At 36.4% G+C, this 14982-nt stretch overlaps 1 protein-coding gene across 2 annotated transcripts in view; it reads right to left on the bottom strand.

Annotated features, from left to right (window-relative positions):
* Nucleotides 1–1951: 1951 nt before the first annotated feature.
* ACSL3 (acyl-CoA synthetase long chain family member 3) overlaps nucleotides 1952–14982 on the bottom strand; it is a 68993-nt gene continuing 55962 nt past the window's right edge. For both annotated transcript variants that reach the window (XM_058533094.1, XM_058533095.1), the window contains exons 9-15: nucleotides 14531–14670; nucleotides 12847–13019; nucleotides 11101–11175; nucleotides 9819–10010; nucleotides 8354–8468; nucleotides 6786–6943; nucleotides 1952–2683 (exon numbers count right to left, since the gene is read on the bottom strand). In XM_058533094.1, coding sequence (XP_058389077.1) covers nucleotides 2526–2683; nucleotides 6786–6943; nucleotides 8354–8468; nucleotides 9819–10010; nucleotides 11101–11175; nucleotides 12847–13019; nucleotides 14531–14670 — 1011 coding nt within the window. In that variant the 3' untranslated portion in view covers nucleotides 1952–2525. The remainder of the gene's footprint in view (nucleotides 2684–6785; nucleotides 6944–8353; nucleotides 8469–9818; nucleotides 10011–11100; nucleotides 11176–12846; nucleotides 13020–14530; nucleotides 14671–14982) is intronic.

The following is a 14982-nucleotide window of genomic DNA, read 5'->3' as shown; positions in this document are numbered from 1 at the left end:
ATTCCAGGTTAATCTATTTTTAAACATTGCTGAAAAAATTGCAAGCTTTAGAAAACATCATGGATGTCAAATGCGTTACTTAAAAACAGAGTAGTACTTTGAACGTAGACACCACTGTCAGTTGTGTTCTGTGGTCAGCAAAACTCTGCTGGGGGGAGCGGGACCGTGGGGAGAGGGCAAGCGTGGAGGAGGCCAATCTGCGTGCTATAAACCGCTCAACTTACTGTAACAGGGGAGGTGTAAGAATTCTTCATACAGCTTATATTTCCAGAAAACAATAGTTCTTAGGAACCATTCTTTTAGGATCTATGGTCCATTTTCAAAGTTTTCCTCCCCAAGTATCTTCTGGTTAAACCAGCATTTCTTATAAGAGAATTATAGCTGTTGGGTGTTTTTTTTTTTTTTTAAATCAACCAACTTTTTCTTTTTAAAAGGGTAATATTAAAAGATATTATTTTTCAAGTCACTAAAGATGGTTTGGGTTAGAGAGTAATTTGTTTGAAAGGGGATTCTACTTATTTAATTTCATATTCTGCTGTGGCAGCTATTTTAGTACTGAAAGGAATTATAAAAAATGAGAAAAATGGAACTAGATACAGATTAAACCAGCCTTATTAGGTGTTTCTGAAAAGAAACAACTTTTATTCTGAATCAGTGATAAACTACATATTCATCTGACACTATTTCAAGTCACAATTATATTGATCTCTCCCCTTTGAAACACTGAACCTTTTTTTGTAAATATAACTTCTCAAAAATCATTTGAAATCAATTATTCTAGAGATAAAGCATGAGAAGCAAATTCTCTCCACCCACCCTGACTTTAATTTTTAGATCACAATATTCTGGTAAGAGGTTCCACTTAATTTCTTTCATATTTTTACTTCTTCTTGACAGTTTTTCCAAACTTTATAAAAATTTAAACTATGACGAGGAGGAAAGCATTCAAAACATAATACAAATATACAAAAATACAAGAAAAGTTCAAAACAAAACACCGTATTGCATTATCTCGAAATATGATGTGTTTGTGATACGACCCAAGACCACAGGGCCCTGAGTCCACAACACCCACCATCCTACACAGATCTACGTGCATATCTTTCCATATTTTCCTTTTTTGCCTTTGATACCTGAAGTAACTGAGAATCAAGAAAATAACTAACATGATATGAACAACACGGTACCTATGATTTTTTGAAGTCCTGACTTGAACACATCTTAATTGGTGCAATATTACTCTTGACAATGCTCAAATAACAAGAGACAAGCAACACGTATGAAAAGACTATGTATCACACAAGCAACGTTTTTAGAATCACAAATAACATCCACACTGACATAAAAACCTGCAAATTAAATCTGAACTCACCTCATTACAAAGTCAATTAAATTCTCACGTATCTTAGAATGCTGTTCTCAGAAGCATTCTAAATTATTCCATTTTCTAGTGCAGAGAGGTTATGGTAGAAAGAAAGGTTAAGGTGCTTTTTTCATAAACTGCCAACAGACACTGACACACACACACCCAAACTATCAAAAAAAAAAAAAATCCTAATTTTGAAATGTGATATATGATTAAACGTCTACACTAAAAAAATAGGAGAGTGGGATAGAATAGTTTTCCTTGACTAATGTGTCATAAATATAGACAACTCAATGTACACATGGTCCTTCTATCCTTTGTTTTTTTAATTGTACCCTAACTTTTAGAATTGCTGGGATATTCCCCTAGTTTCAACAGCTAACTAGAAGATAATATTCTGATGGTGAGCTACTAGAGACTAATTACCCACTGGTGAGACTACACTCGCTCTGTTTTCTTCTTTACTATTAAACCATAACTTCCTACTGCTATTTTGTTTCATGCAACACCAACCAAACTTCAATTTTTTTCTAACAAAAAATAAATATATAAAGAAGATGATGTCAGGCATATATTCACAACGTCTCAATTTCTTAAAACGTTAAGTATGGGTATATTTATTTCTCTCAAATGCATACAAGACAATAATTACACAGCAACAAATCTTTTGTTCAACAATGATTTGATTGATAAGCATTTGAAATTTACATAATTTCACATCCATACCCTTGCGTTTTTAAATACTGTAAGTAAAAAAGCCCCCAGATAACCAATTCTTATATTTCCTATTTATCCCTCTATACATCCAAACTTTAAAAAGTTACAAACTGAACATTATACAGAACATATAAATCATGTTTAAAAACTTGAGGTTTTAAAATCACTGTTCCCCAATATGATTCAGAAAAGTCTCATGCTGACAAGTGCAGCCCTAGGTGGTCAAATAAACTAGAGGAGGGGAAGAAAGAAGAGACAGACGCAAGTTTGCTGTCTTAATATTTTACTAATCCTGTCAGTTAAAACTTGTGACGCCACGAGAAAGGACAGTTTAGGTTTCATCTGAGGAATGGAGTTTGCCTCACCGTCTGAGACATGCATTTCAAGTATTTTCCTATTTGATCTGAGCTCCCTGTAGCAAACCGAAGCTGAAAGAGAATAATTATTTTCTTCCATACATTCGCTCAATGTCCGCCTGGTAATGTGTTTTGAGCTCTTTGCGTTTCAGCTTGAAGGCATCTGTCACCAGACCAGTTTCAGGGGTCCAGGGTTCAGGGCTCAAACGAATTTTCAGCGGAATTTCAAACTTTTCCAGACTTGCTGAGATGGTGGGGAAAAAAAAAGTAAATGCAAAGGCATAAAAAAATGTACAATTAAAATTCTTAGCAAACACTATAGCTTCCCCAGTCTTTGAGCACCCAACCAAAATGCACAAGCAACAGCCCATGAATCTCGAGTCTAAGCAATCTATCCCTCAGAAATACTAGCATAGGTAAAAAAAATAGATACGTATGAAGATTATAACAGCAAAAAAACTGTTTAAAAAAATCTGCATATCCATCAATAAAACGAGTTAGATAAATTATGATATAGGCATAAAATAGAATACAATTCAGTCATTAAAAATGAGTTAGATCTACATAGGATGAGTGTGTAAAGATACGTGCAATATATTGTTAGGTTAAAAAAAGGCAAATTTCTTTTTAATACTAGATAAACTTACATGCCTCTAGATGTGCAGGACGAGAAAGATACAAACCAAACTTGTTAACTATAGACTCCTAGGGGCTGGGACCCAGGATTAAGGAAAAGGGAATGTCACTTTTTACTTTATGCCCATTTGTTTTCTTTGAATTTATCATAAAGAGCATAATCACTTTAGAAACTAAAAAATAATAAAGTTTAAAGAGAATCTTGTCACTGAACCAGGATATCCACTGTAAGCTACGAGGACAGAACGAGTGTTCACTGCTGTGTTCCTAACACACTGTTTGATACCCAGTGGATTCTCAATGGTGGAGGGAGGGAGGGAAAAGAGGGAGATGCAGTTTTGAAGACGCACATTTCCTTAGTAAGATTTATTTTTCCAGCATTCATTCAACAAATATTTATTGAAAAAAATTACTGTGTATAGTACTTTACTAAACATTCTTTAAAGATACAAAATTGAATAGTTTCTGCTCTCAAGTGGTATACACTCTAATAAGGGGAAACAGGTGAAGATCTAGCCAGAATAATACATATATAAAGTAGTAAATTAAAGGCATAAGTACCTTGGGAGCAAAAGAGATATATTAACTCTAACTTGTAAAAATAAACCTCGTAGAGATAACAAACAAGGTTTTATTCTTCAAAGATTACAAGCGTATCAGGAGTGGTTTCCAAGAGGAAAAGTGACATGAGCCACAGGCAGTCTGGCACGGACCACAAGACTGAGGGACAGGACTCTGCACCACTGAGATGTGGGGGAGGCTAAAAAGCAAGTGTGGATGACCACGTAAGGTTTCCAATTTCAAACTGCTCAGCACTGCACGCCATGACCTGACTCCAAACTATGTTAACTGTATAGTGATACCATCTAAACCAGTGTTTTAGGAAAATAAATACAGCCATGTCCAGTTGGAAGAATAAGGACTGTAATAATTGGAGTATTTCTTATTTTGTTATAAACATGTCTGTATAGATGTTAAGCAAATATTTTTGTTTTCTTCCCTCTTATTCTCTTATCTGACATATGTATTAATAAGTTAACTTTATATCACAGTATTTAGGAAGTTATAGGATATCAAAGGAGAAAAACAAAAATCACTCAAGGGGTTTGCATCCTCTTCTGGAGAAAAGGTTAACATATTTTCAGTGGTACGCAGAACAGCTGTATCGTGTTAGGCGGACGTCTGACTCTGTCACTGTCTTTACTTGGAAATGAACTATTAACTGTTAACCAAGGAGACGTAAATGGGTGCCAAGTTGGCCAGGGGGGACCGCGACACTCAGTTTTATGAGTCCACTGGGCTGGGCTCGAGTTCCCAGTTACTCAACTGAACGCTAATCCAGGCGTTGCTTTGAGGTATTTTGTAGATGTGATGAAGTCTGCTTTACGTGAGGAAGATTACCCTAGATAATCTCAGTGGGCCTGATTCAGTCAGTTGAAAGGCCTTGAGGGCAGAGCGGAGGCTCCCCACACAAGAAGCAACCCCGCCCGTGGACAGGAGCTTCAGCTCCTGCCTGCGAGCTCCAATCCACCCTTTCTACGGTCTGCCTTATGCATTTCCAACTCTGCCTAGCCAGCCCCCCCACTGTCACGTAAACCAATTCTTTGCAATAAGTCTCTCAATATATACAACCAACTAATTCTGTTTCTCTAGTGTAAACCTGGCTAATATAGATTTTGCTTAAGAATGAAGTTGGATCCCTTCTTCACATCACATATGAAAATTAACTCAGAATGGATTAAGGATCTAAATATACACAGAACTACACAACTAAAACTACACAACTCAGAAGAAAACACGGGGTGGGGGTGTATCTTTGTGACTTGGATTAGGCAATGATTTCTCAGATGTGACACCAAAAGCACAAGCAACAAAAGAAAAAAAGAAATTGTGTTCTTATCAAAATTGAAACTGTTGTGCTTCAAAGAATCCATCAAGAAAGTAAAAACACAACCCACAGAATGGGAGAAAATATTTACAAATCACGTATCTGATAATGGACTTATATCTAGAATATATAAAGAATTCATACAACTCAATAAAAAGACAACCTCATTTAAAAAAAATGGGCAAAGGATCTGAATAGACATTTCTCCAGAGAAGATATACAATGGGCAATAAGTACATGAAAAGATGCTCAACATCATTAGCCACCAAGGAAATACAAATCAAAACCAGAATGAGATACCACTTCATACCCAAAAGGATGGTTAGACTCAAAAGGATGATCAATAACAAGCACTGGCAAGGATGTGGGGACACTGGAACCCTCATAGGACAGTAGTGGGAATGTAAAACGGTGCCACCAATTCAGAAAATAGTTTGAAAAATATTATGGAGATAGTCTGGTAGTTCCTCAAAAGGTTCAACATAAAGTTAACACAGGCCCAGCAATTACAGGCCTAGGTATCTACCCAAGAGAAATAAATATGTCCACACAAAAACTTGTATACAAATGTTCACAGCAGCATTATTCATTAACAGTCCAAAGTGGAAACAACCCAAATGTCCATCAACTGATGAATGGATAAACAAAACGTGATATATAGCCATATGATGAAATATTATTTGACAATAAAAGGGAATGAAGTATTGATATATGCTACAACAAAGAAACACAGATGAACCAGTCACAAAAAAACGTATATTGTATGATTCTATTTACACAAAATCTCCAGAATAGGCAAATCTACAGAAACAGAAAACAGATTAGTGGTTGCCAAGGGCTAGGAGGTTTAGGGTATGATGGGGATTGACTGCTAATGAACATGGGATTTCTTCTTGGGGTGATAATAATGTTCTAAAACTGTGGTGATGGTTGTACAATTCTGTGAATATACTAAAAACTAACTGTACACATTAAACAGGTGAGTTGTTTGGTATGTGAATTATATCTCAATAAAGCTGTCAAAAATGTACATAAAATTAAAAAACAAGCAGAAAAGTATGAATTTATTACTAATGTTTCAGTATTCCACCTTACTTAGAAACTATGTAGGTTTCTAACGACTATCCATTAATTAACTCAATTCAGCATCAGTTCGAGGTTTTAAGTTACCTAAAAATGCTGGAAACTATCTTCAAACTGACATACTACAAAACATAATTTAAAGAGTCAGAATAATGATTCCATCTGGTTAAACGCAATTTACATTTTCCATAATCTTGAATAACATATCCCAGGAAAATAAAAATACATACTTGTATTATACTTAATGCTGATGACTATACTGAGAAGGTATAGCTGTTTTTATTAAACCAACAATATTAAACTAGATCACTGCATCCTCAACACACACACACACAGGGGGTACAGAAACTGTTAGCACAACCAACTACTAGTACACTAACAGTGTAGCAAGTGTAGAAAAGAGGCTGAGATGGTTCTCTGTGGACTGGGGCGGCCAGGAACCTGAGCAGGGCCTGGGAAACAGCTGAGGTGAGTGCAGAAAGGGCCAACCCAGAACACAGAAGCTGCAGAGACGAGAACATTCTGACATGTTCATCAGCCATGGGAGTGGGTGATTCGCGTGTCCCACAGAGGGGCTTGAACAGGGGGCTATTAAGTATGCTCTTCTATCCACTAATGGTAGGAAGATACGATTGGTTTCCAAGCACGAAATGATGTAACCAAAGCCTTGTAATGGAACAAGAGAAATCAGGACTCTCTTCCATTCTCCGCTCTTAGAATCAGTTTAACAGTCACTCACCTGAAATAGCAGCTTCAGAAAGCACTTTAAGTACCTCGTTTTCCATCTCACAACTGTTACACAGCTCCTCCCAAGTCCCTTTAAGTCCTTTCTTTCGAGCTAGTTCTGTTAGTTCCTTTTGATTTGGCACAACAAATCCAATGACGTAAGAATGATAACTGAAATACATAAAGCATAGCTTAGGGAAGGAATTAAATGGCATGCCATGTTAACCGCAGTTACTGATTACACTGACATTTTGGTAGCCAACTCTTTACTATTTTAAAGAAAATGCATGAGGCATATTTGGTATTGGCATACTTATTTCAGCAACAGCCACTTTTACTGTCTGATTCATAACACGTTCCAATGCTTTGGCTCAGTTCACTGCTAAATAAACTTTAATCTGACATTTCCTGATAAATTTCAACTATACATAGTTGAATAGTTATGAATAGTGCCACATACACATTTTTTAAAAGAAAATTACAAATATCAGAAAATTCATCTTACTGTTAAAAAATCAGAAATTCACATAAACAGGTTAAAAAAATAAAAACTAATGTATCTGAAGAAATTTGGCAGCAAATCAAAGTAATGCGATTATTTTTTTCTTGTGTTATCACGAGAATTCATGTTGACAGAGGAACTGTGAGTGCCCACGGATGGCAGCAAACTGAAGAGATAGCAGTAGCGTCAGGAAGAGGACAGTTCTGGTTAGTATCATACAAGTAAAATCCAGAACTGCAGCAACAATGAAGAAAATACTTCACGGCTAACTGAAGCGCAGAATCATTTATAAATCAAGGTAGTAAATCTTTAACTTGGGCTCAAAGTCTGTTTCTAAATTGGTTCTTCTGACACCAGATTTTATTTTTTCATAATAATTATTATGTCAACTGCTATAATAAGGCTGGCCACAAAATATCTGATCATTAACATTGAGAATAATTGCCACATGCAATACTGTTACAGAAAAATGTAATCAGAGCGCCAATCTGAAATTCCAACACATTTCCCAAGAATGCATTCTGGGATTTTAACTCTAAAACTCTCCTTCCCAGCTGCCTCTACAGCACCTCGGGTAAGAGATGCTATGTGTTAAGCCACAGCTTCACACAGCTGAGGCGGAAGCCCTCAGCCCTGGCCAGAGTCTCAAACAGGCTCTAGCTCAGAGCAGGGGTAGAAAGAACTGAGAAGAGTGCTGCTGGCTGACCCCCGCCCCCCACTTCCTTTCCGTACCCCCTCTTCCTCTGGACTGGTTCTGGGAAGCTGCCCTGTGCAGAGGGACATGTGGCTAGGGGTAGCAAGGCAGCAGGAAAGAGGATTGTATTTTCTTCACCTCCCTACACGTTGGACACGGCAGTGAGACGTAAAGCAGAAAACAGGGACACAGGAAGATGAGCAAGGGAAGCATCACAAGGAAAGAATCAGCTAATGGCTGTAATGAGAAGAGGCCGTTCCCCGAGACAACAGATAAGAAGGAAGAGCTCTTGGTATAATTTTACAAAGAAGGCCCCTAGTGGAAGGAAATACCAGCAGCACACCAAATGCTGTAAATACAAGCAGCAGGAATTCTATGTTCTTACCTGTTTGCATATGCACAAATGTTATCTATTAGTGAGAGATTCTTCAGCGCTGCCTCTACTTTCCCAAGAGAAACATACTCTCCTGCCTGCAGTTTTACAAGGTCCTTTTTACGATCTATACAAAACAAAGGCCGGGAGGGGGGCAGATTGGAGGACAAAATTAATAACACCTTTAATACATATAAATATTGGCCATTCCCTAAGTAATTTGCTACTAAGTTCATTATAATAGTTATGCTAAAATTAAAAGTACATAATAAAATTAGGCCCTAATTTTTGTACTATTATACACATTCTTAAAAAAAAAATTAGCTTCTAATTAAGGGACCCCATCATCAAGACTTCAGGTATGTTCTGCTGAACAGGTATATTCCTGGTAAACATTAATACCAGGAAGGTACAGAATACAGTCAATCCATCTGAAAGCTCACATTCTAGCTGGAGAGAAGCACGATGCAAAGACATCTTACAATACAATACGGTATTGCTATGTGTTAAGACTCTCCAACGATTTGGAAAGAATCCTGCAAGTGAGGCCCGAGCTGAGTCTTGAGGGCAGATTGAGTGCTGGCCAAGTGGAACAGAGAGGCGTCAGCTTGAATGACTGCAGCATAAAGGAGGAAACAACCGAGATGGGGGTGGAGAGGGGAACCGGGCCACGTAACAGAGGCCGCCTCAACTGAGCCTCCAGGGGCCACTGAGAGGTTTCCAGCAGGAAAGCGGCCCAGTGAGAAGGGTGTTCAGTCATCACATGGACGCAGGGAGCGGGCGCGCTGAGGGGGCAAGCATGGTAACAGAGAGGAATTCTTTGTAATAGGGTAACAGAAAGGGCAGGCCTGACCTACGATCACAGTGAGAGGGACAGAGAAAGAGAGGAGAGAGTGACCTTGAGGCATATTTCATAAGGTCCATCAGCGGGATATGGGTTAGATACGAGGAGCTGACTGAAGAGAAGAGTCTCTCCTCTCCTCCTGGGTCTCCAGTTAGCACGACTGGGACAGAAATGGCATTACCTGAGAACAAGAACCTAAGAGGAGAAGCAGGGGGCGTGTTTCTCGCCCTGTGGGTCACAGCACTCCAGCTGCCAGGCCTTCCTTAGTCCTCACAGGCAAGGACACGGTCCGACGGGAGAGAGCCCTGTGCAATAACCTCTAGATGCCGAAGATTCATAAAAGGAATGTTCCCTATACGAATTTGACTTTTAAGGGTTAGTAATAATTAAATAGTAATTAAAAATACCACTGCTGTTGGACAGTTTTTGAGACCTCATAATGTTGTCAAGCCTTATAAATTCCACACAGTCCCCATTATAAATTCTTAAATTCCAGGATGATGCAACAGACCATACCAACACTACATAAAGATATATTCTAACATTATTAAAGAGCTTCTCTAAATATATAGTATCTCTTTTATAAAACCATTTCAGAAACATCACTTTCAAAAAAAATATTAAGTGGCTCACCAATAATCTTTAAGCAACCATCAGGGTCAAACTCTCCAATGTCTCCAGTACAGAGCCACCTCTGTCCATTTTCATCTTCAAAGAAATCAGCTTTTGTTTTTGCTTCATTTTTGTAGTACCCCATGGTCACATTTTGGCCACCAATAAGAATTTCACCCCTGGGGTGTGGTTTATCAGTATTGAAGTATCCACCTAATAAACACAGAGTCATTTAGAGTTAATTCAATGTTGCTATCCCTGTACACACCATGTGAAAATTTGAAACTATTAGTTTCTAAATAGACACATCTGATTTTAAATCCAATTAGCTTCCCAAAGGAAATAAGGCATGAAGAAAACTCATCAGCAGAAAACTAGGTGCAAAATTTCAGTTGCTTAACCACAAGCACTTATGCTTTTAAACTACCACTCCGAGAAAAAAATTATACTCAAAAACCCAACAGCTTCCATCTATTGAATAAAATAATTACAAATACTACAGGTAAATTCCTTTAAAGATTCTGTAGAGATGCTTAAACAACATACTAATAAACTGATACAAGTATTAAACCATGCATTTAGTAAGAGAACAATAAATCTCTGTATAAAATCAAATAACTATATATTTAGAAGATTTTTCCTGACAGATAATTTCAGAATGACTCCAAGTTTAAATTTATTGAACATTTTCACTAATTCTGCTAAAAGACAGCTGAAAAGTGATGTCTGAGCCTTGGAGTCTTTATTTTTACTTTGTATAAAAGAAAAGTGCAGCCAGCAAATCACATATAATGTGAACATGTTAACAGGGTCAAAGGAAAGTTTTAAAAAAAGTGGATAGTATTTAAATGGCATAAGCAATAGATTTTTATCGAATTATAGTGAAAACTTCCTTCTGATAATTCTGAGTTGAAGCCCTTGGGGGAAATAAAGAAAAAACATGAAAAAATCTTCAGTTTCACAGAATAAATTTTGTGATTTTGCTTCTAAAAAATAAAGTTATGATCATTTCTAATTTACTGACATTAATCATTTAGCACATTTTTCAAGTTTTTGCCATAATTCTTACTTGCATTTATGTAATAAAATAAGCAAAATAAAAATTATAATTCTTCAGAGTCATCTTTAAAACAAAATAAAAGTATTCATATAGCTCTATATAAAATGTTTCTACTATAAAGAACAAAAATGAGCACTTGTGGGTGACTGTGTATTCTAAAGTAAGGAAGGAAATGAAACACAATTCTAATTTTAAAGTTTAATATTATACGAATTAATGCTCTTGGTTAAAATAGGTTATTACCTTCCTCCCAGTTCTTTAACTTGATTTCACAGCAAACTAATGGTGCTCCCACTCTGCCAGTATTGTAGTCCCACACTAAGATGCAAATGAAAAAAAGGATTTGATTACAGTAGTTAATAAATTGCTTCATTTTCCTAAATTACCAAAATGATGATTTATCCCAAAGCTTAGATAGCCCCAGAGAATCCTTAAAAGTAGAAGTCGCAAACTGGTGAACCACAGGCTGTGGGGCCCACACTGAGTTTTTCTCTTTTTTTTTTTTTTTACTCTGAATTGGCTACCTAGATTCAAAAATCAGGACATTTCACATGTAAGTGTGGAATCTCCAGCAACAAGGGACCCAATTTCCAGCAGAGCAACAACTATTGTCCCCATGAGATGGGGCGTGCCTGCTCAGTCCCCCCAGAATCCTTACCTATCGCATTTTCTTACCTCAGGGCCCACTTCACTCACTTGAGTAACTGTCTGGTTCATGAATCTGCAGCCCCTCTCTTACAGGATGATAGAGCACAGCGCTTTATAGCTGTTCCACTTTCTTACTAGGCTTAACAGCTTTGCAGTGCAGATGACCTCCCCAATCTTCTCCTACGCACCACTATTTCAAAGTGAGACCTCTGCAGCCTCCCTCACATCAGCTTATGATCAAAATCTATTCAAATTCAGACAGTAAGGGTTCAGAGACGGGGCTGGAGATTAAGATTGTTAACTTCCAAGGATCCAGGAAAAGCCCCCACCACTACCATGAATTACTACATTATGTTTCCTCTTCAAAGATCACTCAAATATCAGAAACAAAAGGCTGACATTTAACACTTTACAGACCGTTATATTTACAACATAAACTGTAACTGATTAATCACACACTCAACTTGAATCTTAAAAACAGAAGACACTAAAGATCCTCAGAAAAAAGGAACTACATATGCATGAATTTAAGATTGCTTATTTCCTAAAAAGCAAGACTTAGAAGTAGCTTCCAAAAATATATAAAATATAGAGAACATTACTGAAAACAGGAAAATACAGAAGTAATGCAAGAGAAATCTAGCATAAGAATGGTACACACAAGCACTCAAGGTAAACAGAGTTTCATGATCAGAGGTAAATTTAGTATCTATCAACATCTAGAAAATACAAGGGAGAAGCAGAGGTTTTCCTAGTCCTGGGGAGCAGAGGAACTTCCCTCCATAGCAGGGACACACGAGGCACTATGGGATCCATCTGGAAACCACTTGGGTCATGGATCGTCTCCTCCACCACGTCACCGTGATAACTTCTGGAAATTATAATCTCTAGACCTGAATCTAGTTTCTCTCTACACTTACAAAGATCCCCCACCTTTAAACATTTCTGAATTTGGGCCTGAATACACATACCTAAACAACTCGACAAAACATGTTAATTTTTCTACAAAAAAAGAAAGTTAATAACTGATGTAAGAAAATAAACGTATACAATACAGCCAATGCTTGTTACTAAAACTTCTTTTCCAGAATGCTAAGTAGTTTTTAACATTACATATCATACTTTAACATGAAAAAGTCCTCTAGATGAATTATTGACTATTAGATGTACATAATACACTGTTATCAATAATCACAGTACCTGGAATTGATCATTATTCTGCTACACAAATACCTTAACCTCTCTTCTCCTATATATTTGCAGAAAACAACCCACAACAGAAAATGCCTGGAGTTACACCCCAGCCTCTGCTGGACACACCACTTTGTGGACAACACTCACCTTCTGTAATCGTCCCAGCCCCAGAAGATTCAGTGAGTCCATACCCCTGACCAACGGAACAGCAGAAACAGATATTCATGAATCGCTGTGTGGTTGCAGAAAGTGGGGCACCTCCACACAATAGAAGCCGAATATTTCCACCTAGCAAGCTTCGAACTTTCCGGAAAATAAATCTAAAAAGAAATTAATCAGAGAATCACAGGATTTTAAGGCTGAACGAGATATTCCAAATCATTTAGACTAATCTCCCAATTTTGATATATGAGATTTTGAGATTAAGTGACTTATCCAAAGCCACAAAGTCAATTTAAGAGATTCTCTTGACCCACTACTTAATTTTTAGAAATTCAACCAAGTAAAGAATATACAATTTTCTCTTAAGAACCTTTCAAGTAATATTTGAATTCAAAACTGTCAGGTTTAGGGGCCAGCCGGGTGGTGTGGTGAAGTTCACGTGCCCCACATCAGCAGCCAGGGGTTCACAGGTTCAGTTCCCGGGCGCACACTACACACTGCTCAGCAAGCCGTGCTGTGGCAGCAACCCACATAAAAAATAAGTAAGAATGGCACAGATGTGAGCTCAGGGCCAATCTTCCTCGAACAAAAAGAGGAAGATTGGCAACGGATGTTAGCTCACAGTCAATGCTCCTCACCAAAAGAAAAAAAAAATACTTGGGTTTAATTTTGTACAGTAATGGAAAACCCTTGCTTAAGGCCAGAGCAATTAGTTTTATATCATTATATAATACATATTAATACTGAATAATCCTATTGTAGCTTTATAAAATTTAGTATTAAAAACATTAATTTTTTGCTTTAGCTTACTTCATTAGAAACGTGTACATATTTGCATACAGCAATCCCATTCTTTTTAAAATTTCATTAATTCAAGTTCTGAAGTGTTTATTGTTTAACAATATCCAGTAAATTAAAAAAAAGAAAATAATTCAAACATCTAATTGAAATGTTTCTGAAAATACACTAATAAAAAAGATTGCTTACTACCTTGATCAAAAAGGGGAAAGGGGTTGGGTTTTTTTTAATAACTTTGAAAAAGATGAAGGCCAAGTAGCAATCACTTTTAAAAAATAATATTAACAGGCTTTACAAAATAGGTTATATATCTCTCTGGAGAAATAACTAAAAGAAAGGCAGAGAAATAAACTTATAAAGTTTTAAATAATGTGAAGCATCTGAAAACTATATTAATATTCCCATAAAAAATAATTTGTATATCATACTTTCATTTTCTAATTTCTAAACTATTTTATAATTAAATCTACTTACTCTATTAGCACTACAAAAACAAAAAATAGATCTGTGGTAAAACTGGTCATGTAACATTTTAAGCACAAAACATTTAATCATATTTGGTTGCAATTTTATATTCATATTGAACTGCATTTAAAAGCAAAGAGAAACTATTTCTCAAAATAATTAAAATCACATAAGTGTCCATAAAAAATATAAGAACACTATTAAATGCAGTAAAATTTTAGGTGAAAAATTTTTTCAAATAACATTGCAATTTTTTTAATTGCTCATATTCTTATACAAGATGGATTTTTAAAGAGTCCCTTTGACTTTTTAAAATAAATTTATTTCCTATAACTATCTCAATTAACTGAGCTATTAATGTGAATAAAAAGGTTGAATTATCAAGGGGGGGAACCTTTACACTCACCTGTCACACAGTGGGGTACTACGCCCTTTTGAAATCTGCTCCATTTTGTAATTATAAGCCAGAATAAACAGATTGCGCTGAAAACTACTCATTTCATTCACTTTATTCATGACATTTTTGTAGATCCGATCCATGATTTCCTAGATGTATAAAAATGCATTAATATAGTCAATAATGCTATCAGCTGCCTTATACATTAAAATCTTAACATCAGATTAACATTTCTATCAATACTGAAGCATTTTAAAACCAATATTCTATCAGGAACAAACTTTTAAAATAGAGCCACAATTAGTTTAAAAATGAGGTTTCTGTAAAAATCATTTTTAATAGCAGAAATAGATCTAGATGCTCGCATGAGTAGTAAAAAAAAAGGAAACAGAAGCCTTAGGGCAGTCATATACCATATTTGATTCTTTATATTGCTTTGCTTGTTTATTTATTCTGAACTA

The sequence above is a fragment of the Diceros bicornis genome, chromosome 37 (genome assembly GCF_020826845.1).
Source record: "Diceros bicornis minor isolate mBicDic1 chromosome 37, mDicBic1.mat.cur, whole genome shotgun sequence".
In the NCBI taxonomy this organism is placed as follows: domain Eukaryota; kingdom Metazoa; phylum Chordata; class Mammalia; order Perissodactyla; family Rhinocerotidae; genus Diceros; species Diceros bicornis.
The sequence above is the reverse complement of the archived record's forward strand: the minus strand, read 5'-3'. Positions and strand labels throughout refer to the sequence as shown.